This window comes from Taurulus bubalis (assembly GCF_910589615.1).
Source record: "Taurulus bubalis genome assembly, chromosome: 5".
Classification (NCBI taxonomy): Eukaryota; Metazoa; Chordata; class Actinopteri; order Perciformes; family Cottidae; genus Taurulus; species Taurulus bubalis.
Window position 1 is genome coordinate 9407420 of NC_136593.1, and position 27861 is coordinate 9435280.

Here is a 27861-nt window from a genome sequence, read left to right on the forward strand (position 1 = left end):
CTGCCAGCCCGTCTAGAGTTATTCCAGGAATGCGTTGAACATGGCTGCCGTGATGAAGGCGCAGAAAACGGGACTGCTGGAGCTCCGGGTGACCGTGGACCGCTGGATCCGGGTGTTGGCCACTCTCACCGAGGACACGCTCACGGTTAACCCCGGGGAGGGCGTCGAGGAGCCCGCGAAGCCCAACCCGAGTCCCGCCGGCGCAATCAACGGAGACCCCCCGAACCTGAGCTCGTCCCCGGTCCCAGAAACCATCACCAACGTGAAGCGCACCGTGCGAATTACCAAGCAAGACGTCGGAGGACTCGGAATCAGTATCAAAGGTGAGCCACTTTAAAGTAAACCGTCCCCAAAAGGGCGAACTTCACAAATGGCCGAGTCGGCGTCAGTTAGCACAAGTTTTGGGTGAGGAGTTTGAGCGCAGTTTGACAACGACGGCGAGACCGCGAACCGTCGCCTCGCCTGTTAACTTCACGGTAGCTCACTTCAAAGCGACCGTTAAACTAAACCCACACATATGTGCGGCTCCATTTCCGAATCATTTCCGATACATTTCCGCGTGTCCGTGACGTTTCGTCGAGACAAATATTCCATTCGCGTGTTAACTCAGCCTTTAAGACATATCTCGGGGCTGTTGTTTGCGTAGATAAAACTTGACAGCTGTGATTATCTCACGCTGTGCCTCACCTGAACAGGGGGCTGGGGACCATGTCGGAGCCGCTAGACGCTATTTCAGCTGCTGCCGTGTGACGTTATGGGTTAACTAGTTAGCTGGGCGGGTGGCTCCTCACGCACGAGCCTCCCGATACACGGTGAAACTCAAACTAACTTGGGCGAGAGTTGATGTTGACACTGAGAAAAAGACTAAACCTGCCTCCAACAGGGTCCCAACATGGTCCAAGACAAAAACAACAACCCAAAAGCCACATTTCTGAAGGGTGCTTACTTGTTCAGCACTATATGAAAGTGTAGTCACAGAAAAAAAAGCGAGAACACATCACAGTTTTTTCCAGGTTATAAGCTATTTTGGTTGGTTTAATTCTGGTTGGCTGATGAACTTTATTAGTCTTTTAATGAGCAAAGATGCATCTACCCCACACTGCTGCTACAAACCTAGTTACACCGACATTGCTCCCATTGCCTTCAATGGGAAAAGGTCGCGACCTCTCCATATCTTACAAGCCAGGCTTACATACCTGCGCTGTGTACTGTTCAGCGGATGATAAAAAGCCTTTTTCCTCGTCCCGTTTCTTCGACTTGCAGCAACAGGCTACAATCTCAATGACAATCTATGTGAGAAAGACTAGGAGGGCTGAGCATGGTGCGCCATGTAAATACATACAGGAGATAAAAGGGACAGCACAGTGATAATGCAGTCGGACTAATAGGTGTCGAACATTGTTTTTTGAATTTTCGTGTGTTGTGTAGTGACAGGTTTTCACTTGGCTTGCACACGGTCCATTTGAGGGACAGCCTTGGAGTAGCACCGCTGTCATGTTGCAAAGATTGGGAAATGTTAATTTTAATCCCCACCAACCCCTCCACCACCACCACCACCAACAACAAAGCCAGCCCTGAATGACATGCATGTAATGTAATGTCCATCTCTGTGGAAATGGGTGGCTTTGAAAATCAGACAGCATGTTATTAAAACCAAATCATTGCTGGCACCCTGCCGGCTTGACATTGTTGTGATGCCCGTTGTTCAAAGGCAGTGACGAAGAGAGGGAGGAAGACGGGTCTAGCAGAGGGAAAGAAAGAGTAAGGCAAAGGCACACAAAGCAAGCCATATATGAAGAAAAAATAGACTTGAAGCAAGCCAGCAAGTGTTCAAATAAGTAGAAAAGGGAAAAGAAATAATGAACGAAGTAAGAAATAGTACAGTGTAAAAAAGAGAAACGGGGGAAGCAAATGAAAGAACAGGGCAAAGTTGTTGTGGGCTAGCTGACACCACACTGTGAACAGCTGAGAGGAGCTACTCACAGCGAGCAGTTGTCATTGGCCAAAGATGAAAGCTATGTGGCTGGGAATGGACTACGCCACTTGTGTTAATTTTAGGGAGCCCACCCCGACTTGCAGAAAAGCATGGAGGCAGTCAACCCCTCCTTTCGCATGTCTAAATTTAAGGCCAGGAAGTGAGGCTCCAGATCTCGAGACAGGCCCACTGGTCAGAGTGAAGTCGAGTGTGCTTCTGCAGAACTGGGTGGAACACTTTGGTGGGAGCTCGGTGGGAATCCCCAACATGCGATGGATTAAATAGCTTCCCGGACATTGTTTAAATGATCCCAGTGTGTGAAGATTTCTAGGGAGAAAATTATGAAACCACATTTGAGTGCCTCTTGTCACAAAACACCTCATATGTGCAAATATGCAATATTTGGTGCATTGTTAATGTTATGTAACACATCTATTATTAAAAAAAAGCTATTATCTACTTACTCATCAGGAATTTGTAACCACGTCTAATTTGAAGGTTTGTGGTAGTTATTATTTTTTTCTTCTGGTGTTTTGTTCCAGCGCTCATTAGCCCTGCGTGCATATCAGCTGATGAAGTAAAGTGCTGATCATGCTGAATTCTTTTGAAAGGAGCATTATCACAACAAACACATTGTTAGCACAAAGTTGCCTAATTAGGTACATGTCAGTGTTGCATGAAGCAGCACCATTCATTTACCTGCCATGGGTAGCTCCGGTGGCTCCACCCCACCAGCTCCTGTCAGCTGAGTGACAGGCTGCCCAGCTGGAGGGTGCTGAACTGTGTTTGACATGACAAGTTAGAAGAAGGAAAAAAAGAAAAAGACGGTAGGGATGGGCAGGGAACATGAGTGGTTTGGGGGTTGTGTAGGAGTGGCAGACCTGTTGACTTTATTTGTCCTACAATATGTCAACAATGTTTATCCAGCAGCCTTGTCAGTACAAGGTGTTTTTAGATCGCGAACCTGAAGGTATGCAAAGAGAGGAAGAGAAGTAGAAAGGACGTATAAAAGTGGAAACCTGTATGAAGTCACTGGTGTTGGCCCTCACTTCCTCTGGCTGGCCCAACGTCCGACTGTATTGTGTGGAGAAAAAAAAATCTTCGCAACGATTACTTCCCTCAAGTCATTTTGTCTCTTCATTGATTTAAATATCTCCTTATCTGTATTTCATTTTAGTCATTTGGACTGCCCATATCGTCCTCTCGTCACTTTGACAGCAAAGTCACTATCGTCATTTCAAATGACAAGACCATTCACTTTAAATAGATCATTTGCATCAATTTCCACCTTTCGTCAGTTTGGTAAATGAGATATTAGCGTGACATGTTTTAATGGCGCTGAAAGTTCGCTGGACACGTCCTGCACCGGCAGTGATTGTTCCAAGTCTGCAAGACCCCACATCGACCCCTGCGTGTGTGGCCCTCAATTACTTTTGCGGTTGGATTAACAGCCCAGCAGGAATGTACCCTAGTGTGGACTGTAGTTTTACTATAGGTGCTTTATGTAGTTCACTACAGTTTCTATGGTCGGGCAGATTCGGGCAGAGGTAAGTTGAAGGTTAGAGAAGCAACTTGTGACTGAATGGTATTCAAATGTAATCCTCAAACCAGCTGGGGAGGTTTGTACGGGGTCAGTGAGCAGGACTCTGGGCCTCGCAGGGCAGCAGTCCGTTTCACTTGACATTCAGAACCACAAGTGTGTTATTTTTTCCATCTTAATTATACTGATCGGGGAATACGTACAGGCACATGTGTCAGTCTGAATACCGCTTGAGTTTGAAAGTGGCAGCTCTTCTTCTGTGGTCGTGTCTGTCTCTGTTGCTGACCTACTGGGACATGATTTGCTCCAAAAACAACTCGATAGTGTGCATGGCGTCATTGCATATGTCTACTTTTATCTTTGATAATGTTCCTTAGGGTGCTTCATGTTGACAGTATGTGGCAAAATCAGCAAACTCTTCTCAAAGATTCTTTGCTTTGCTTGTTTCACAGGATCAATCGCTTCTTCAGAATTTCAGAGGGCCCTAATCAGAGCAAGAGTTCCTCAGCAAAACAATTCCACAGAAAGTCCATAGTAGTAGAGTTGCAATTACTCCCCTAGGGTGTTGTAAATAAATACAGTCTACCACTTCTTTCTACGAAGCCAAATAGTTAAGCTCACTTTACGAACTGAACAAAACAATCTCTCTTTGTTACTAAGAATTCTATAAGGCTACTTTATAGCACACATAGTATGGAAGGTAATTCAAAGTGCTTTATCTAGGATATAGTGACGATAACAACAACAGACTGAAGTCCCTTTCTTCATGAACAAATTACATAATAACACCCACTAACATCCAGCATTGGCCTTCAGTGGGAGAGGTTACAATCAGCATTCATTCCACGGAAAAGTTACTGTGCAGTAGTCACAGTTATTTATCGGCTAACCATCAGCAACTCTGGTTGGAGATAGAAAAAAAAGGAGTTACACTCTCACTGCTTACTAATCCTTCTTTCAGTGCTGTCTTTGACGTTGAACGTGACACCCCAGAAAAACCAAACAGAAAGGCATCTTTCATTTATTATTATTTATGTTTAAAAAAAAAATGAATATGAGGACTGATTTTGTGGGTAAATGGGCAGCAAAGTCAAGAAAGTAATAAAACAACAACATTATTTTGCAGATCTGATATTAAAATAGTCTTACATCCACAAACTTGAGCCCCTAAATGAGAATTGCTGCATCCAAATGAAAGCATCCTCACAAACCACTAAGAATATGAAGGGAAATGTAGTTCATAGGATTGATTAGCGGTGTTCTGGCTGGGGCTGCCCTTTCTTAGTCGACTAGTCAACTAATCGGTTGTTTTGGTAGCAGTCAACTAAGGTTTATTTCGTCGATTCGTTTTTTTAAATGTTTTTGCTATGCTGAATTACTTATTGGTGCTTTTGTGTGACTCTTTGTGGAAAAACTCTTAATTAAATCAACGAATCAGTTAGTGTTGGTCGCCTAATCATTTCTGAGGTAGAGGACAGCCCTAGCTGTGGCAAACACTTTGCTCATTTCTTTTTGGTCCTTCTGCAAGTTCATCCATGCCGAGCAGTCAGAATCGCAACTTGGTCTCTCTAGTGGGTTTCGGTTCGGCCTGGCTAAACCGCTCTCCTCCACTGATTAGCAGTATTCAGTATGGAGGTTCATTTAAGGTCTCGCTAGGGTACTGAACAGCCCAGCTATTTTTATTAATTCAGTTCCCGTCCGACAGTTACAGCTAGCGCATGCTACATTATTTGAACAGAGTCAGAATATCGATGCTTGAAGACATGCTCTATTCCTTTGCACTGTGCGGAACGTTATGTGGTTGTATTTATCGTGGGGAAATAGCTAATTGCCCTCATTTACTGTATTTAATGATTCAAAACTGTGATTTAAGTTCATGATTTTGGTCGATATTCTGATTAAAGTTTTGACGACATGTATATTGATGACCACCAATACTGCTGAAAGTCCCCTTCACCTCATCTCCACTTTAAAATCCCTATCGACGCATCACGATCCCCTCACTTCTAATACTCAGTCATGCAGAAAACCACATCTGATGTCGCAGAGCAGTTGAGTAGCTGGCAAATCCTTCTTTCTGAATTCTGAGAAATAGTGGCTGGCATGCAGAATAGAAGTGTGTGTGTGTGTGTGTGTGTGTGTGTGTGTGTGTGTGTGTGTGTGTGTGTGTGTATATTTTTTCTTTTTATGAAGAGCACAAGGCGGTGGCCCCTAAAAGAAGATACATGAGTTAAATCCAAAGTAATCACCCGGAGTAAGCAACCTGTGGAAGATGTATTTAAAGTTAATTAAATGTAATCCTCTTTCAGATCATTTCTCAGTAGCCTGAAGGCCAGAGTCCAACTGCCAGCTGACATTAATGACGATATTTCTCATGGAGAGTGGAAGCCCACAGCAAAAGGCAGATCCATCAGCTTACTAGCTGACCTTCATATAACGAGAGAGGGAGAGCGAGAGAACTGGAGAGAGAGCGAGTGCGTGGAATATGTGGAAGTTAGTACAACGGGGTAATCGCTGCGGTTGGTGTCTGTCCTCATGCGCTCTCCCTTGAGGATTGCAGTGGTTGGAATCAAAACATGTGTGCAGTTTTCTTGTTTCATAGCAACGTTGTGTATCTACTGGCATGATAATGGACTTTCTCTTCACGTTAAATTAAGCTGTTATCTTTGTCTTGGGTTTCACTGTCCGTTATTATCCCTGGTATTATCTTCTTCACTGCAAGGGGCAAACTCCATAGCTTCTAGTCTGAAGTTGGTGTTTCATCCCAGCGCCATGTTCCACAGACTATTAAACATCGTGCCACGTTTGATTTTTGGGAGCGTATACAGAGTTCTTTGCATAAGCACATGCACTTTGCATTGATTGTGGAAGTAGAAAATAACTTAATTCCCAGCTGCTCCGGTAAAGCTGATCAGGGGTCAGAAGCTGAGGTTGAGGGTTTGTTGCATGTATGTGAAATCTAAATATGAAGTGCAGCTAAAGCAGCAGGTTCCTGCAACAATGTTGAGATGAAACGGTCAACATTTCCCTCCTTAAAAGGTTCTGAATATATTTGACAATGATATTTTAATGTGTATATCATGCAGGTGGGAAGGAGAACAAGATGCCAATCCTCATCTCCAAGATCTTTAAAGGCCTGGCTGCTGACCAGACGGAGGCGCTTTATGTTGGTGACGCCATATTGTCGGTCAACGGTTTTGACTTACGGGAGGCCACACACGACGAGGCTGTGCAAGCGCTGAAGAAAACTGGCAAAGAAGTCATCCTTGAAGGTAACATTTTTCATTCTGAAAAAAATAATCTAACCCAGAATCCCTTTCTTCTTTGCCTGATGCAGCATTTCTGTCATCTTCTCCTTTCTATTTTGTCCCGGCTTTGCTTTTTAAAACGTTAACTTTAAGATACACTTGGAAAATATGTCACAACTATCTGTGTTGCGTGACAAAGAAGCCCTTCATATTTCTTAAACAATACAATCCTCAGAGTATGAAATAAATAACTAATTTCGTGTCTTTCATGAAAAAGTAGCACTTCCCTGTTGACACTCCACTGCTCCAAATTGATGCATAGATGAGAACTTTGGATACCTTGATATGTTTCGCTGAATTTCTCCGGCACTCGGGTTGATTCCTCCTTAAGGGCCATACATGATGAGCAGAGAGAGAGACGATCTGTGAAATCGGAACTTTGATCAGACTTCCTCGGAAACATCAAAATAATGAGTCAGAGGGGAAACCAAAGGCTCAAAATTTGCCAATATTGTTGTTGCTCTCACCTCTGAGCATCTCTGCATGCTAATGAGCAGTCTTCCCGATCACAGTTGACACTGATAGAAAGCACTTTGTTGCTGTTCATGTCAGATCTGAGAACTGTAGAGGACTCGTAAGGTAAGACCTGCTGTGCAGTGTGCATAGGAAGCTTTGCAGTGCAGACGGCAGGTATTTGTTCTTCCCTCTTGCACTCAATGCAAGCCGCCAGAGCTAATGCACTGCATCTCTCTAAGCTGTAAGACTGAAGCAGAAAAGGACAGTCATTTGCCGGACATGTTTGTGTATACACAATTGCCTAAAAGCATGAGTCCGCCAGCAGGTGTGAAACAACATGTCTAGTCTGAGATGCGGTCTAGAGCCGCGAGGACAGAAGAAAAGGGATTAAATGCAATCTTTCGTCTTGCCAACTGATTGCATCACAGGAATTCTGCCTCTCCCACCAAGCGGACTTCAAGTCACTGGGTTGAATCGGAGAAACTCACTCGTTACGAATGCACAGCATCTGAAGGCAAAGTTTGATGTTTTATACAGGGTGTTGCTATTCAAAAAGAATATGTTTCCATCAAGAACTGCAAAAAGTTGACACTTTGTGGCTTTGCTTCATTATTCGTTCTGTGTGTTCTGTATATTCTCCATGTTTTAGGAGAGCGCTCACCCACAGAGTCTAAACAGAGGCTAACAGTCATGTCCAGTGACGCGAGTCGAACTGACACTTGTGCTCTCAACGTATACTTCCAAATGAAAACCTGGTATGTCCAGAAAGTCTTTTTTTAGAAACAAACAAACCCCAACACTTACAGTATGTCCTTTAAAAAAAAAAGAAAAAAGACAGGTTGAATAAACTCAAATAAGAATAACTCATGAAACATGACATACACTTTCCGCGGGAGAGAATTAATTCAAGAAAGGAGCTCCAAAACCAGGGTTGCCAGTTTTCCATGTGACAGCATTTCTGCGGGCTGGCTGGCACAGTGGTCTATCATCAGAAACTTCAGTCAGCGGAGCAGACACAGCGAGAGCTACAGCCGGGGGAAATCATTGCAAATCCCTCTGCCTTACTTGTCCACAGTCAGGCAGAAAAGTGTTGATATCAGACGGCTCAAGCAGCGCTGCTCTGTGATCCGTCGTGTCAGGAATCATTTCATGGGTTTCCCTTCCCCCCGAGGACCCGATAGTGAGGAGAGGCTTGGAGGCTCACTGAGGGGAGAGAGTTGAGTGTGTGTGTGTGTGTGTGTTTGTGAGTATTGTATACTTTTATCCTTAGATGTCTGCGCGTCTCTGACCCGCCGACCGCAGGACGCATATCTGTAGCGAGAAGCTTTGGAGTATTTTTTAAAAACTTTTCAAGACTTCTATGAGCCTTTCAACTGCCGTTTGTAAGATTTTAGATTTTCATGTCAAGACTATTTGTGCATCATACAAATACGTCCGAGTACATTTGACATGAAGTTCGAGTACACATTTATTTTGGTTTTGGCATTTTATCAAGATACTCCGAAACATTTTCAGAAACAAACTCCTTCGTGGCACGACTTCAGTGTTAAAGGTCGGGTGACAGTCTTCCTCCCATGTGCGCAGCAACAAACCAGCCACCAGCAGGCTACTGCGCTCAAGGCAGGTTTTCATCGCTCTGTGAAATTCACAACACAGACGGCCTTGACTCGGATCAAGGAGAAACTGCCTCCATCACATTCAAATATCTGGAATATGTGAACAGTAATGCTTGAATTTGTCAGATAAGCACTTTCGCAACATCCAAGGGAGTTACATTAGAAGCCTGATCGGCATTCTGAGCTTGTGACTCTTTTGGAAGTCAAGAAGAAGAAGAAGACATAAGTTGTATAGCCTGTATTAAACAGATTTCTGCCCACTTAGATTAGTTTGAACGTTGCAGCAGCACATGCGAGGTATTACCGCCGGCATAACTTCAGCGGTATGATCGAGGTGAAGGATGTTTTCAAGGATGCTGTCAGTGAGATGTCTACCGGCTAAAATGTTAATGTGCATAAGATTGAAACCTTGGAAAACAAGAAGCTGATTCTTGGTTTTGAAAAGGGTGAATTTTTTTTTTTGCTGCACAGATGTGGCACAGCTGGTAATAGTTTTAGCACTTTATAGATTTTCAATAAATCATGTGATTTTATTGTCCCATACGGTTTCTTTTCCAGCCTACAGCAGAGGAAAGGGTGTGTGTGTGTGTGTTTCACCTCTTGCCTCCTGTTTTTGCTTAAACCCCTTGCCACAAATATGAATGTGTGCATAGTCAAGCTGTCGGTTTGAAAGAAAGAAAATAGCCTTTCTCAAGGTTTCTAATAGGATGCCCGCCGCTAGTCTGCCTCTGTGGTCCTGTTGCACCTTGCGTCTGAGCGGTGATGGAATAATCAATGTGCGTCTGCGAGAGAGGAACAGTGAACACCTGCGAGGGTCAGATAAATATAACGGACCATGACCGTGACATTTACAGCCTGACTGTTTGTGTTTGGGTGTATGAGCATATGTGTGTGTGTGTGTGTGTTTTGGATAACAGGCTGCTGCAAGTGTGTGTGTGTGTGTGTGTGTGTGTGGATGCAGGCTGAGGGTTGGGTTGAGGTTAGTTGGGTGTGTGAGGAGAGAAAGGAAGAGGATGGAGAGGAACAGAGGTTACATGGACATTTTCCCAAGCAGACACACACACACACACACACACACACACACACACACACACACACACACACACACACACACACACACACACACACCTTATTATCACACCTGAATGTGCCGTTATCATGGGGTTATGGATTCCTACGGGTTGCTGTCACAATAGATTGGGAGACTTATACATCCATTTTTGCGAAAGGTTAAGAGTGAGAACAATTAAACAATGCTTTATAGAGCAAAAAAAAAAAAGACATTATAATTGAGAGAGTAAGTGGACCAGAAATAAAAGCGACTGCCGACATATGAAGCAGCTCTTTAGGGACTGGATGAGCTGCAGAATGTAGCGCTGGTCTCTGAACTGCCCCCCTCTGTCTCTATTTTAATTTGGATTCTACTCTCACTGAGAATGCATCCATCATTGCCCCCGGCCTGCCAGCCAAGGCAAGGCATGTTCCACAGACACACACCAAGTGAGTCCGGCTACACAACCACATACTACACATACCCGCACACATGGTGTGAAGCAGAGCGGGGAGGATAAATGGGCTACAAAAGACAGGTCAGGACACCGAGCCGAGTGTGAATGTGGGGAGCAGGTAGAGTGTGGGAGTGGGCGTGTGTGTCAATGTGTGTATGTGCGAGTGCTGTTCATGTTTCTTAAGAGTCAAAGTGCTGGTACATTATGTTTCGTAGCGCTGGGGAAGAATGTAATGTTCTCACGATTGAGCTGGTTGCGAGACCAGTACAGAGCGGTTGTACAACGACCTCATTCATATACCAGTTTGGGTTTCTGGCAGCATATTGACCCTCTGGTTCAGTGGCTAAAGGTCTTGGGTTTGTTCGAAACAATTTATATTGTCCAACATGTCGTCAGACCACATCTGAATGCAGAAGCGGTGAGCGATTCTCAAGCGGAAACGGAAAAAAAAAACGGCCATCGTGGAGAAGGGTGAGATGGGGATAACAGTGCAGTATCCCCCTCCAATGCATTCATGGTGTTTGCACTGGGGATGTCTGGAAATCACAAGGGTGCGCTGGAGACAGATATTTCTTCTCCCAGATCCAGATAATGACGTCTCTGTACACCTCTAGATTGTGCACAAAATAAGTGACGGAAGTAGTTGTTTAAAGATTTAAAAAATGTGCCAGTCGCGCCCTTCAATTCCGACCTCAGAAATGGTTTCAGACACTCTAATGATCCCACATTGTAAGCACACTGAGCCCTGAAGGCTCCTGAATGTGCCACAGAAGTTTTGTCATTAACCAACTTTATTGAACCAAACAATGTCTAATTTAAACTGTTTAACAAATATGTTCAGTGGCATTAACCGCGTAAAATGACGGTCTCATACTCGATTACCTAAACTATAATTTATAGTATAGTATAATACTGCGAATCATAAATGACCAAAAAATTATTTTTGTCCCATTAAAAAGTTTTGGCCTCGGTCTGACTGGTTTGTGTGGTCAGGTTCATTTTTCTACTTGGTGAGGGTAGTTGCATAATGTCAACCTGAATTTCAGGAGAATTGACTTGCTATCCAGGGGGACATACTTTTCTGTGTCCGTGTGCGAGGCTCAGTGCACACACATGGATTAAGTGGGCTTAGAAATGGAAGCTCTTTCCCTTGTCTAGAAGTTTGAGCAGGACATGTCTTGTTAACTGGATCAAGTCTCCTGATTTCTGTTCTCCCCATTGGGCTGTTGGCCAATGTGCATTATGTAAGCATGAACTGTTGAGCAACTTTGTGCAAAGCCCATTGTGTCCATTGTTGGGAAAGGTACAAAATAATTACATCTGGCAGTTCCATAAAGATATGTGAATATTTGTACAGGTGTAAACAGAAGCCCAACTTTTAAATTGGGGTTTAAGTGTGGCTGGCAAGTGGCTTTATTAATTCAACAACAGTAATGTACAATTTATCTTGGATCATTGCAGTGAAGCAAACACATTTAATTAAACATACTAATTAAATATCATTGTCAAATATGTCATATTTCAATATAATATATATATATATATATATATATATATATATATATATATATATATATATATATATATATATATATATATATATATATATATGTATCAATATAGTGGGCAGTGAGATTCGGAGGCTGGACACTCGTAACCCAGATGCAAGACTTTTATTTCATTTTTAATTCTATAAATCCACATTCTGTCATATTGTGCCGTCTTCATGAGAAATAAAAACCTCCTCCTCATCCTGAGTGGCATAAAGCACCATGGACGTAGACGAGGAGTACATAGAACTTAGCAGATCTCCAGAACTTATTTCTTCATTTCAAATGTTGAAATATTTGTTTTTCTACTTTTCTTTTTAATCTACGACTTTCTACTTTGCTAATTCTTGAGATTGTAGACACATGGAAGGCCTTTGGGCAACACATCCCTGCTCTGTGTGGTCTGTTCATCTGTGTTCATGTTTATTGCTCAGGAATTGGAAGCACCTGTTCTACACTCTATAATGTCACTCAAAATGGCTCGTCAGACTTTTTCCCCATCCTAAAGAAAGCAATATGTGTTGAAACACAGATGCTTCCGATTCGTCCATGAGCGTGCAGCTCTCTCCGTATAAGGAGGCGACCTCTGTTGAGCAGGAGTCGTCTGTTGCAGCGCTCGTTTACAACCAGGCTTCCACGCAGGCTATATTTTCAAGTTTCATTACAGCTTTTAATTTGAAGTCCCAGTGGACACGGTGGTTGCACTTCTGATTGTATTTAATATATGCGACTACATCACATTGACTGCATCATTCCTCTGGAAGTGTATTAATGCGTCTTTAAAACGGCCGGAATGGGGAAAATTCAATATGCACAAGTAGGAGTGTGTTTCAGGAGCGCCTGAGGAGAGATTAGATTTGAAGAGGTTCATTTGTGTCTGTGATGAGCGTTAGCCGAAGGATGCTTTGTCAGCGCTCTCAACAAGAGCTAACCCCAAAACCTAATCTCTCTCTCTCTCTCTCTCTCTCTCTCTCTCTCTCTCTCTCTCTCTCTCTCTCTCTCTCTCTCTCTCTCTCTCTCTCTGTCCACTCATGCTCCTCTCTGCATCAAATACTTCAACTTGCTGCATTGGTATGGCGTGCATACAGACGAGTTGGGTGACCCGCAGCACTTTTGCTGTTAAACTGTAGCTATCAACCACGTAGTAGTTGTGGTAATGTGGGTAGTCACTGAAGATCATGTTCATCGTTTTACATTAATATAGTCTGGGTTATTAATACAAGGGGGCAGCCCTTCAGAAGACTGCAGACCAGCAGTTTGAGTTACATTTTGCTTTGAGCGCTAAAACTCATATCTACAAATCAAGCTCTCCAAGGACATGCATGAACATAACCCCTCAAAAGAAGAGACATACCATATAGCAAGGCCAGCAGATAGATTTATTTATATATATATATATATATATATATATATATATATATATATATTATAGTATATATAGTTAAGTTAAAGCGCCTCATACAGCGTTCAGCTGGCTAAGACAGTCTGTACCGTTCATTCTTTGTCTCAAATTGTATTCTGTACAAGTTCTATTCCTGAAGCAGCGTAAACCCTCAGTCATGTTCACACATGATGTAATATGTTCATAGACCGGCAATTTGAACGTGTCCACGGACACAGTACCTCTCCCAGTACTGCTAACCCGCGTCTCTTATTGGACCGTGCCAGACAGGTAGCGAGGGAGGCAAGTGAGATTTTCCTAATTCACAGTTTCCAACTGCAAATTCTCAGGCGGTGTTTTGGGGCCACGCTTCCTCAACCCAGTCAGAGATGTGAGAGTTGGTGTTTCTGTGCAGCAGCTAATTCATCCGGTGTGTGGCAGCAGCATCTCCCTGTGGTTTGGTTGCTCTCGCCAGTCGCCTCGTTTCTCCAGGATTTCAGACCCCCTTCTGTCCAGCAATAAAGAACAGGGGTGCTCTGATTTCTAATGGCCACGCTACGCCGCTCGAGATCTTTTGGTCGTCAATCCAGAAGCAGTGGGAGAGGTCCACAGACGGCTGATTTTGAGAAATGTAGGACTTTTTTTGGATACATATTTGTAGCGCTGCAGTTCAGCCCTCAGTCGTCCCATAACCGAACATTTCTCTATTAAATATCCGTTTGATACAGCTTGCGACCAAGTTTTTACGAGACCTATCTGGCACAGTGTGACATGCAATAAACGTACGCCATCTTTGTTGTTGCACACTCCAAAAGGCAACCTTAAACATGACAAGATCATGTTTCTATTCTTGGTTCTACATGTTCGTTAGCTCTTGTGTTGGCTGCTGTCGTCCGCAGCAGGAGAATCGGGTCCTTTTATCGTCTGAGTCTGACCTGCAAGATGAATACATTTCTCATACTGTCCCAAAGCATTGCTTGGATGGCTTGTCACGCTGGATCGGTACGGTCACTGGCGTGTCCTCTGCCATAGTAGCTCTGTCTATTTTACATTCTTGGCTTTGCTGTCGTCTAATGAAATGTGTCTTCAAAAAGTGTACGATGGTGTCCATTAGACAATTTTGCAGCAATATCTGTTGCCAATAAGACTTTTCTCATAACTGTAAGACCAATTTAAAGTTATGGATTGGACAAACCCCTTTTTAGATTTGTTTTTCTTCTTCCTCTTTTTCTCAATTTGACCTGCCTGTCAAATGTAATTGCTGGTTGAGAAGTAGATCTGCATGTGACAATAATCCAGCGTGGACCCTGTGAAATCAAACACGGATGTTTTACTGATTGGCCTGTGCACAATTAATCAATACATGCTCCACTTGACTGTGATCTGATTCTCAACTAGATCCTGTTCGCTCAAAATACATAAATGCTGAATGAAAGGATGTCGGTGGAAATATAAATGTATGAACTCCACCAGTGTTGATGCTGGAGCCGTACAGTTACGCCAATGACATGCATGTACTTATCAGCTAATTAAAAGTTTCTGGCTCGCGCTCCTGTGACAGTCTAATTATGACTTTGAAAATAAACCTTTCCTCCAGTTTCTCACTACCTATTGCATCTTTGTTCTCAGGGCTCACTTTGCTCTCTTCTCTGCCGCTCCGATAGATCGAAGTGAATTATTCAACAGTAAAAGGATCACAGCCGTCTTTTAATTTCAGATGTATCATTATCTAGTTGTACAATTGTTTTTGTAGAGCTGTTCAGTGCAGAGCGCAATTCCATGTGGTCTGATTTTAATTGCCAGCTAAATGAGATTCGATTTGGTCTTTCACTTAACCTTCACTGATCTCATTTAGAGATGAAAATATATTTTTGCTGTCATTATTTTTTTAATTTTTGTGTGAGATAAGTGAAGTTGTCTGTGAAACTGAGTGATGGGAGAGTAGTTTGTGAAAATAAATTAACTTTGCTTTTACACATTCCAGTGTGGAGTAGCTGACAGAAAAATAGCTGGCCAGTTAATTTTTTCCCCCTGGTTGAAAAACCTTCCCTTTCCACATCTGGGTCTTCGTGCAGGACACGTGCAGATGTGTGCTATTCCTGAATGTATTTGGCACTTTCAGAGGAATAAATCCCACCCAGCTGGCGCTCCAATTCTTTCAGGTAAACAATCCCAAATGTAGCCATCGCTCAGGAAAGTCAAACTTTTTCTTGCTGCAAGTTATTTAGAGTATCTGTCTTGCGGTGTGTTTGTGTACGGTAACGGTGACACACACACAGTCATGTACTTTGTTGGCAAGTGAATGTGGATACTACTTTTGCAATGTTGCAAACTGGTTGCCGCTATATATTACTCTCAAAAACTTTGGATAGAAACAGCCGAGGAGGAGCAAAATAAGTAAATTGTGTGAATTTAAGTAAATCATCATGAGACATAATCAGGGAATAATTCATGTGCACATCTTCTCCTGCAGTCTGGGTTGCACTGTGCAGTCCTGCAGTGAGACCTCAAACCCTCTGGACACAAAGCATGGCTCCTTTTCCTTTAGAGCTACTGGCCCGTGAGGACATTGCGCTTGGACTCAGCGAGGGAATGGATTAACTCGCAATAACATAGCTTTTATTAAATCACAACTCTCTCTAAGGCCCTCGCTCCCTCTGTGGCGTCAAGTTTGCTTAACAGGTCCGCTCTGAACCCCGCTGCCCTGGTTCGGGGCCCCCGATAAATTGGTGGCCCGGGTCTTTGTGCCACTCTTTCACTTCATTACAGGCTCTGTCTCCACTGAACCGTCTCACAGTATTGTGCAGCATGTGCATGTAGGGGATGGAGGACGGGGGGTGTAATAGGCACGGAAGGGTGTGTGTGTGTGTGCAGCCATTATTCACAATAAATACATAAATACACAAACAAATGAAATAAATATATAAAAAAAGGCAAGTGAGGGACTTTTCAGTACTTTAAAAAACTGCTGATGTAACATCCAACTCTAAATTTATTTGACTTTTTCCACATTTCCACTTAAGATTTCAGATACACATTCACATAATAACCCACGAGCGTTATGCATCAGTCTACTCCACATCATGGGACTTTTCAGTGACATTTATAAACTATTTCAGTTTCCTTCCAAAGCCCATCGCTATTTAAAATTAGGAATCGCATGTTGACGACTTTCATTTCTGTCATCACGAAGAAAACAAACTGTAAATGAGGTTCATTTCGACAGCAAATTACCTTTTTGAATCACACCGAGCAAATCTAACTTATGAATGGAAAATTTAGTTTCTTTGCATTTCAGGCAGGAAACCGGTCTTCAGACAGAAAAACAGAAGTTGTGAGTGGAAATGTCTGCTGCTGCTCAACCTCTCCTTCACTCTGCTCTTGTCCTCTGCCAGATCCTGCTCAAGTTTCCTTCACTGTTACTTTGTTGAATTAAGATAATTAACTCTCCTGGCACACCACGCAAAGTAATCAAATACTGTCTGTGCTCTGGTATGTGAATCGGTCTAAAAGTCTGATTCGGTGAGCTCTGTCTTCTCTCTCTTCCCTTCTCAGCCTCTCCCATACCCTACCTTACGCCTCACGGTTGGCATTTCCCCAAGGTTTTAATGAGATGGGCTCAAGGAACAATGAACTTATCTAAATCATTCAGAACGGCAGAAATCTTCGGCGGACCGGCGCTGCCAGAAAGAGACGCACGTTAATCAGCGAACACATAAACCCAGCATTTAGTAACCGTACATGGATCTCACAGTGATCACGGAAAGGAGGCACGACTAGATCCCTTTTTTATTTTGTATTATTTGTACACACATGCCTCGAAACAGACATAAACGCCACCTGAGGATTTGCTAAGTCAGAGTAGAAACTATGCATTTATCTGCGCTATAGAGCCTGACTGATAATACATTTTTAAGACTGATGTGGATATTAAATCTGATTTGGTTTGTAAAATAAACAAACGTAAGGATTGCTTAAAGCTGCTTCGATCAGTATGTTGTACTCTGTACTTATCGGCCAACATCAGCCGATATCATCGTCCAGGCTGTTGTATCTGTTGGGCTCCACTCTACACACACTCCGTTTTCTCATGCATACATTTGTTTACAAAATCTATCAAATATAAGCAACATCTTTTTAATATTTACTTGTGTCCTCTTTTGCAAAATCTCCATCTCCAAACATACACATCCTAAGTTTCTACACCATCTAATTTATGATTGGCAGTCTTTTTAAGTGTGCTCACAGGACTTTGATTTTCTTTTACCTCGTTTGACCCCGATGTACTGAATGAAATCAGCGAGTGTTCCCGTTATTTATGAAGTTGTTTTGGACATCTTTCCTCGTTGGTGGTGTAACATTGGGACATTCTTCGTCTGACATGGTTTACAGAGCCAACAGCGGGCTTCTGAGGGCGCTGACTTGCCAGTGACATTCCAGCTGCTCCCACGGTAACCAGTGGCAGGGGGTTATTCAGCTGGAGCGCATTGTTCCCCTAGTGGCACTTTTTTGACCGCCAACGACATCAACTCACTGCTTTTCTGAGTAGACACCTGTGGAAGCAATTATTAAACCATCTGTGTTTGCGTGTGTGTGTGTGTGTGTGTGTGTGTGTGTGTGTGTGTGTGTGTGTGTGTGTGTGTGTGTGTGTGTGTGTGTGTGTGTGTGTGTGTGTGGATGCAGGCTGAGGGTTGGGTTGAGGTTGGTTGTGTGTGTGTGTGTGTGTGTGTATATATATATATGTATAAGCCAATCAACACAATAAAGTACTGGCTAAGCACAGTTTGAAATGTTAAACTTGTGCTTTGGCAATTTGAACCATACAGCGGGACTGGAAGAGAAAAACAGGTTTTTCAAACCACAGTTAAGTGAATTGTGTCAAAACTGAATTGGCTGAAAATGTCTGGTCAGGATTTGTGAGGTTCAATGTAAAGACTTTAGAAGGAAAAGCTTAGTGGCAGATTCTGCAGAAGAAGCAAAGACACTCATTCCTCACACACACACACACACACACACACACACACACACACACACACACACACACACACACACACATACAGCACAAAAGTAGTTTCTCTGGCAGCCAGATAAGCTAAAGTAATAACAGTGCCATCTCAGCTAATTTTAGCTCTGTATTGAATGTGCCGTCACTGGTATTCATGGCGACATTTCTGGCTGAGCTTAACTGTATGTTTGGTGTCTCTGTGTTGCCTGTCTCACTCTTTCTTATTCTCTCAATCTCTTTTTATTCCTGTCTCTTTTTCCCATTTTGGCCGTTCCTTTCCACCTCCCACTCAATTCTCCATCCTTCTCTCCTTTTCATTCACCGATTTGTTTGAAAGCTATCTCGTCCGATTTGTTGTGTGGGGCCACTACTAATGCATGAGATTTGTAATCTCCACATCGTGTTTTCATAGAAAAGTAAAGCCTCTTTCCAAAAGGAAATTTCTCCTTACACTTGCTATGATTGGTGTGTTCCCACCCAGCCTATTTTGTTCTGCAGAAAATACTCTTTGTGTTCCAAAAAGTAGCACCTGGAGCCGTGCTTTTTTCACACGAGTTGCATGACTGAGACATTATAATCATCAACAGATCTCAAGTCATAACCAGGTACAACATCGAGTTGTGAAAAGTGCAGCCAATGCAGAAGTGTCTCAAACCTGCATTCTCTTTACTGGCCATTAGGGGGCGGCTCCTCTGGTTGCAATAAGAAGTCTTGATCATATGGAAGTCTATGAGAAAATGACCCTTCTCTTTATAACACTGTGAACATGAATGTATGTTCTTCAATACAGAATGATATTCATTTGGTAAATGAATCATACAGCAGGGTATACTTATGGGCGTGGCTACCTTGGGATTGACAGGTCGCTGCCAGAACCATTCTACTGCATCTCGTCCACAAGTCACTCCTCCGCAGTCCAAATGAAGTAACTTGTCTTCAATGGTTGCACAAAAAAAAAGATGGCGACGACCAAAATCCAAGATGGGGATGACCAAAAGGCCGATCTCAAGACTTGAATACAACAGTCCACACGCCAGTGGGTGACATCACAACGACTCCGCCCACTTCTGATAAACAGTCTGTGGTCTTTAGCTGTACCTTTACCGACGAGAGGACCGAATCGAGACATCCTCCTCTTTCGTATTCAGTATAGTTCCAGGGTTCAGGAGATCTTCCACTTGAAACAATAATGTTTCATTTCCATTGCCAGTCTTTTGGCCTCGCCTACCATATTGAGATTGACCATATACATTTTGAATGGCCTTGGTCCAGCAAAAAGGAAGCAGTCGGCGGCCCCATGGTACAAACATCAATGGGTTGGCACAGAAACAAATGGACAGAAGCTCATTTCCATGAAACATTACTTATACAAGTTGACTGCTACTTCAAAGCGCTAGCTGGTACATAGTGGTTGCTCACTGCTTCCGTGTTCCCAGTCTACGCATCCCTTAAATTGTCTGGTTTGGTCTACAAATGCACATGTTTTATGGAATCAAGCAAGTAGACAAGTGACATTCTCTAGTGCAGAAGGGATAAATAAACTTTTATAGACCCGTCAAATGCATTAGGGTCATTTAAGTTAAGTTACAGGGGCAGAGAACAAAAAGTATTTGTTTTCTTTCTTTCTTACCCTACGAGGGACCCCTTAAGGCTGGGTAACATTTGAAACACCAGTGCTAATATGATACCTGAGTTTTGGTATAAAAACTAAAGTATTCTGTTACTTTCAATAATACAAACTTGTTTCTTCATCGAACCAAAATTCCAGAAGTCTTTATTGCTATTTAAACTCAAACAGTAATACTAGAAAAGTCTTAATTACAAATACAGCTTTTAATTGGCAAAACGTGTGTGTGTGTGTGTGTGTGTGTGTGTGTGTGTGTGTGTGTGTGTGTGTGTGTGTGTGTGTGTGTGTGTGTGTGTGTGTGTGTGTGTGTGTGTGTGTGTGTGTGTGTTATATTGGTAGACCAGAGAGAGAGAGAGTGCGAAAAGAGAGAAAATCCCCAAACCACCTAAGGGACAGATTAGAAATGCATTAGAGATTCAGGACAATATTCTTGAGAAAGAATATGTTTTCAAAGAAGAAGAGATGGGAAGACAACATTCTGCTGAGTCGGAGGAGCTACAATATGTTTATTGTTTTCTAAATGTAGGTCATTCCCTTTTCTGCAGCAACTTAAGTCCCCTTCAAACATACAATTAAATGTTGGCATCAGGTTTGAAGAAAATAAAAACATGCATTTATCTATTGATGCAGTTTTCCTATTTAGGACCATGCTATATTTCTGAACAGTGTTCACATGTAGTTAACTTTAAAAGCACACCGTTTTATGGCGTTCTTCCGTTTGACATTTTCTGCATGTAGCATTAGAGCTAATTATGGTCGACCGTAGCTTTTGAACATATCAAGGATTTTAAACTGGCAGATTGGACTGATATGAGAAATTGCTTTTACGCAGCTGGAGATGGATTTGGTTTGACGCAGATATTTGATAACCGTTGTTCCACCGTTGCCATGGTCGATAACAAGTGAGCAATCTCTCGCGTTGCTCATCGCTTACAGCTTCCGGCGACGCCAGATGTGGATGATGTGAGCTCCGCATCCGAAGCGGTCGTGTCCTTGCGAACAGCGTCACCGTCACACTCTTGCACGAAGTAAAATCTAAAAGCCGTTACTTAAACCGACCGATGAAAACAAGCAGTGAAGATTTATTGTCCGTGTGTTCGTGGTGCTCAGAGCTCTTACTCCAAAGGAATTTCAGACGGAGCCTTATGTAACTTTTGACCCTTTCTTTAAACACTGAGTCACTCTGCCACCTCCTGATAGAAGTGGATAATAAAAATCCAGAGTGCAATGCTTGTAGTGAAGTAAAAAAACAAACGAGAATGAGCCACTACACAGTTATATGATGTACGGCTTGATGTTTCAACAAAATCAGTGTTCGGCTGCTGGCCCGACTGGACTCTTATTCTGGGAATGGTGGAAGCCCGCTATCTCTCACTGCCGTGGTCCTGTGCTGTGACTCTTCTGCTTGCCCTCTGGCTGCATGCCTCTTGTTCTGTGTGAGAAGAGCACTTCACACTTCCCCAGTGAAACCAGAGCTCTGCCTTCAGCCGTCGGCCTCATGCATCGCCATGTCCTCTGGGCTATTTTTACTCTGGCAGTGGATACTTCTGCCAAACCCATACCACAGCCTACTGGACTGGAGCTAAGGGGGTGTGTGTGGGTGTGGGTGTGGGTGTGTGTGTGTGTGTGTGTAGGTGTGTGAGTGGTAAAACTGTGAATATAAAAACAGATGTGAGCAGAAAAGAACTGGGCGATGTGCCAAAAGAAGACAATGCTATTCTAATGATTGTGGGTCTCAATATTGCAGTTATTGGAAAACGACACAAAAGGCTGTACTTCGAATAACTTGTAAAGTAATTATGGTCCAAACTTTCTAATTAGGGTCATTTTTAGGTATTGAATCTGGTCATTTGAGGCAGAACAAAATATGAAGTGTGGGACAATTTCGTAATAATGAAGATCTTGGAAATACTTGGGTAACAATTTGTCAAATTACGCACTACAGATGAAATAATGTAGGACCAGTTATGTGGAAACAAACCAAGAAGAGCAGACATTCTGTTAACACTTATTCATTTGGAACTTTATACAATAAATATCCTACAAAAAAAATTATATATCGTCACACCATTTTTCCCATGTGAAATATGTCCCATGGGAAAAATGGTGACTACTGAAATGTGTGATTTATATCCTACAGTGTGGTTATGTGCTCTTAAACCTCCCGGTCTCTGTAATTATGTTTTTTTTTATACATGACCTTTTATGGATTTTTTTTTTTGTCACTCATACAGAACAGTCAATAGTTGAATTGACCGTATTGACCACACCCTCTCTGCCAACAGCTGGCGCTCAAGACAGGCCCACCCAAGCCACAATCACCCACAGACAACATGAAAGAAAATACATATGTATTTACTAAATCACAAAAATCAACTACAGCCAATTCGATTTTCTTTAAGTAAATCCTACGTCCTGAGGTATTATATTTTTGGGTTGTCCATTTGTCTGTCCCATTCTCTTGAAAGCAATGTCTCAGGGGATTTCTTTAAATGTATCACATTTTACTTGGACTCAAGGTTGAACTGATTTAGAATTCGGTCGTCAAAGGTCACTGTGACCTCACGAAAAAAGTTTCATAGGATGAAGTGATGTTTTGGACAGGCGTGGATGTAAAGTGCAACTTGACTGGTTGGCAGAGACATACAACCTCGAGGTGGTAATTCTAGTTTTAGGAGGATAGAAGCATAGATTTCCCATGTTAGGAGTGTTTTTTTTTCTTCATGAAAAACCACGATAAGCACTAAAAGCTGAGAAATCTGAAGTGGTTAGAGAATTTTCTCCAATTGATTTTTTTTTTTTTTCAGGCTGTAAAGTGCTGCTCCAGCTTTCAACTCATCTCCGAACCTGGAGGCTCTACATTCACATCCCAAATTCCTTTACTCTTCCTCCTCTGTCCTCCTCTGTACTGCTTCTGCCTGTCCGCTTTATCTAATTCTCTCCCCCCCCACACTCTCTCTCTGTTTCAGTGAAGTACATCAAGGAGATGTCGGCTTTCTTTAAAAACTCGGGGTCCCCCGGGGCCACTCTACCCTGGGACTCTCCCCCCTCCACACCTCAGAGGGGCACTGAACTCTTCCCTGCTGAGGTGAAGGAGCCCTGCAGCATCCCGCTGAAGATGTGCCAGGTGTCACGAAAACAGTGCCCCCCGGACACGGAGAACAGGTACAGCATGCTGGAAGTTGTAAGCAATTATTTATCCATACATACATTTATTCATGCATTCCTTTTTAAGAAAAACTAAATCGACTGAGAGAGAATATTGTAAAAGGGACTTCTTACCCCCATCTTTTCACACATTCTCTTTGTTGATATCTGAAACTTCTCTTTACCATTTCTCTTTTTGCTTTTCAAAATGCCCCTTTACTCCATTTATATTTCTTTTTTCTGTCTCCCTGCTTGTTTCCCTCCCTCCCCCTCACATCTCACCCGCAAGGTATTTCGAGGTGATTTCGTCCAGCAGAAGGAACTCTGTGTTCCTGCGGGCGAAAGACCCGGCCATGGCTCAGTCCTGGTACAACTCCATCCTGGCCGGCGCTGCCAACCTTTTACCCCGAGTTAGAGAGGAGATGAAGAGCATGCAACTTGGCGTGGAGGTCAAACATCTGGGCTGGATTACAGAGCAGGTGTGCAAGAATGCAGATGTGCATGGTACAAACTGCAAGACCTGCCCTGTTTGTTCTCTGTGTTTTATGCTTTTCTCTCTTTTTCATATTGTTGTTGGGTTAAAGACACAATCTAATGCCATCAGCTTCAATCCTACGCTACAGTGCATGCAGCAACACAAAACTACTCGAAGCACATGCACATCAGTCCATTCATGTTCATGTAACAACCAGATCCTTTATTCATATATGCAGCCTCCTGATGTCCCTGGGCGTTACTGTCAGAGATGTGCCATGTATGATAATCATAATGCACCATGCGAGTGAGTTTAACTGATTTCTTCAACTCTGCTGCAAATGTGCAGGTGACCCAGGGTCCAGAGAAACCAGTGCTGGCCATGCTGACCGACAGAGACCTGCTCCTGTATCCCTCCTTGCCTGAAAGCAAAGAGAGCCTCAGCAGCCCCACCAAGAGTCACCCGCTCATTGCTACCAGGTTCCCACACACAAATGCCTGCATCCACACACAGCTCATATTCCATATTTATTAAGGCACTTAGCACACGTACCATGTTTGGCATTTAATAAAACCTCCACCCTGAGCAGCCCAGCATTGAGAAAACCGTCCTTTTTGGGCTTGTTTTGGCCCAGTCAGGAGAGCACAAGCTCACTTTTTCCGTAACTGGACTATTGGACATTCCGCGTCACATTCATTTGGAAAACATTAGTGGAACCACAGCCCCATGACTCATGTGTTTTTCCTCCCGGTCTTTCTCTCCTGTGCACTCCACATCCCACTATTCTTTCTGTAGCACATCGACATGCGTACCCCTTCATTTGCTCTTGTGGTTCATCCTTCTCTTTGAATCTTAATTACCCTTCTTTCTCACCCACGTTCCTCTCGTACTTTCTCCTCTCCCGCTCAGACTGGTCCACTCCGGCCCAGGGAAAAGTTCCCCTCTCCTGGACTCTGACCTCTCATTTGGCCTGCGTTCGGGCACTAAGCAAGGCGTGGAGACCCATGTGTTCAGGGTGGACTCTGCCAAGGAGCTGTCCACCTGGACTCATCTGCTAGTGGAGGGTTGCCATGATGCTGCTGAGCTCATCAAGGAGGTCACCACGGGTACGGATGCAGGGATTGACTCCCAGCTTTATCTTCATTCTTGGCATACGAGTCGAAGAATGCACATTTTGGTTCTGAATGACGCAAACCAAGGTCCAAGGTTCAACTCCCACTGGGGTCACCCTCTTCTCATGGCACTGAGTGCAAGTTTCTTTTGATGTATTCACTAAATATTTAGTGACACATGATGATTTCTCTAAAATACTGCATAAGAAAGACTTATGTTGAGGTGTCAGCTGATCTAATTCAGGTTGCAGTTGCTGCCTCTATAAGTAGTTTAAAGTAATGGCCGGCTAGTTTACAATGAGCACCAGAAACAGAAGTAAATAATTGTGTAAGCATTAAATGTATTTAAATAATACTTGTAGCAACAGTACATTTGATCAATATAGATATATATGTATCAGTTTTTTCTCTATGAAATCCCCCCCCAAAGAGAACACTGTTACTTTACACCCACAAAAAGTTCTCTTCTTCAACGCACAACTTTAAACACAACACAAACACAATCACTGCTGTCACTCTAAAATTGATTGAAAAGTCTTTCACACTGACAAATGTAAAAAATAAAAAGTTGTTTAAGATGTGTTTGTCATGCAGTAAAACATGCCGATGTTTTCAATTCTGATCTGCTGGCAATCAAAAATGCTCAAAGAGCTCAAATCTATGTAATCCAAACAATTACTGCTTGGGCACAAGACGGGGTTTCTATTCAACAGACACACAAACGTCTCACTACACAAAAGGGGCCTGTCTCACAAAGCAGGACTAGAAGGTACAATTATTGTTTCTAGCACAATGATTTAGGGACTGGAGTCTTTAGCTAAATGTCCTCAATCTCCAGGGATTTCTTCTGGCTGCATGTTTGTAAAGAACTTGAACTGTTTTTAGAAAGAAAAGTTTTTGGTTATCACATGTATGAAGTACAGCTGTGTGTGTGTGTGTTTGTGTATGTGTGTGTCTGTGTGTGTGTGTGTGTGTGTGTGTGTGTGTGTGTGTGTGTGTGTGTGTGTGTGTATACATACATACATACATACATACATACATACATACATACATACTTGCTCTTCATACATTTGATAACCAACAACTTTTCTTTCTAAGAACAGTTCAAGTTCTTTTCACTTCCATGATTCAGATTTCTTCTGGAAACTTAGTGAGACAAACGTTGTTACATTGCCCTCTGCTGGTAGCATGAGGTAGTGCAAGAAAACCTAAAACCTAAAATGATCTAATTTTAGAATCAGACTTAGGAGTGTTCCATTTAACGAAGGCCGATTGTCTTTTTCTTAACAATAACCATTATTTGTATGTTATTGTCATCCTTTCAGTCTCACATTCATAGGATACAGCCAATAATCCTGGGCTCTGTGTCAACACTGTTACACTGAGCCTACAACAAAATGAGAACGCAAGAAATGTGCAATATAAATCCAGATTTATTTCACAAGAACTACATCCGTGTGCTGTAAAAGCATGACCTTACCTTCCTTTTGTTCGCCTCTGTGTAAGCCATGTTTTTCTTTTCTACCCTGGCAGCCTGCAGTTGGAACGGGAAGGAGTGTACCCTGGGAGTCCACATTGATGAGGGTTTCACACTATTCACAGAAGAGATGGGTGTCAGGAAAAGCATTCTGCTTCAGCAGCCCTTCGAGCGCCTAAGAATGTCCTCAGATGACGGCGTTCGCATGATGTTCCTCGACTTTGGAGGCCCAGAGGCCGAGATTGTAAGTTACTGTTTTCTATTGAAAACAGTATGTCACACTTTTAATGTTGTTGCATTATAACCACCATACATATGAGCTGTTGTATATGTAATATGTCAATGTTAGCTTGAATTATTGTTATGACAGACGATGAGTGTTTACCATAAATGTCTTAACAGATGTCTTAACTTTAGAGAGCTGTCACAATGCCACTGTTTTTAAAAAAAAAAAAAAAGATTATTCAAAGTTGTTTTGACACAATAATCTTAACACACGATCCACTCAGCCTTTGCAGAGCTTTCAGTTGCATTTCATGGTCCTCATTGGTGAATGGAGATGGCCATGATATGTGGTTGAAAGCTTCAGGAAAAATTCTACTATTTCAAAGATCAAGATGTTGAAAATATTTTTTAACAGTATTTCAATACTGAAAATGAAATTGAATTCAACCATATTTTCACATTTAGAACTTGTATCGTCATTTCCTTTCTACATTTTAATTTCTTTCTTTCTCTTTCATATTTCCTGCCCTCCAAACTCTTATCTCTTTTTTTCAGCAACTGGACCTTCATTCTTGCCCCAAGACCATAGTCTTCATCATCCACTCTTTCCTGTCTGCCAAGGTCAAGCGACTGGGCCTCCTGGCATGATAATGGTCAACCATGTGGAACGTCAACAATAGGAATATTCATTAAAACGCACAGCCAGATGACTCTGAAACACCGGAGGATGCAGCCCAGGAAAAGGTGCTGACTCGCCACTTTCTTTCAGCCCTCCTCGGCCTCTAAAAGGACCCTCTTTGGTTCGGGCACCTGTTGGTGTTTCTTGGGGAATGAATAGAAGACTGCAACATTGATGGACCTTTGTTGAACTTGTAGTTGTACGGTAAAGAGATTTTTCACATTATGGCGCAAGTAAGCAACCACTTAGGGGATCTGACATCTGTCAAATCTTTTACGGTGGGTCATCACACTTTTACGATAGCAAACTGTCTGAAATGACAGCCTGCCTCTTAATGTTTCTAAGCTTGAAATCCCAACCATTTAATGTTTTTTGCGCCATTGTTAAGTTCTGTTTTGTTTGATGAGTCACAGCAGGCCTTTGTACTGAGCATCCTTTCATATTTCAATCGTCGCTTTATGTGCTGTGAGCAGTCATAACAATACGGTATTTCACAAATGTCCTGATTGATGTTGGACAAACCTTTGTTTTTTTTTTTTTTTTTTTTTTTTTTTTTTTTTTTTTTTACAAAGGCAGCTTCAGTGGAGTGACAGAATGACATGACTGATCACCACATGATCAATAATCTGAACTGAACAATGTACACAATACAACTATAACCATGTGCTTTTTATGAATGTTTAAGTTGCCTTTTCCTTGAATTTTCATGAAAAAAAGCGACATACTTTTAATTGAGGACAACTTCCAAATGTCAAATAAAATATAATTTTCATTGCAGCT

General features: G+C 42.6%; 1 protein-coding gene across 1 annotated transcript; it reads left to right on the forward strand.

The window, feature by feature from the left end:
- The first annotated feature begins 28 nt into the window (after positions 1-28).
- On the forward strand, positions 29-27578 carry snta1 (syntrophin, alpha 1). The gene is made up of 8 exons (XM_079218591.1): positions 29-323; positions 6602-6787; positions 22936-23131; positions 23403-23592; positions 23937-24067; positions 24498-24694; positions 26234-26421; positions 26958-27578. The coding sequence occupies exons 1-8, from the start codon at positions 41-43 to the stop codon at positions 27048-27050; spliced, it is 1464 nt and encodes a 487-aa protein (XP_079074717.1). The 5' UTR covers positions 29-40; the 3' UTR covers positions 27051-27578.
- Positions 27579-27861: the final 283 nt, after the last annotated feature.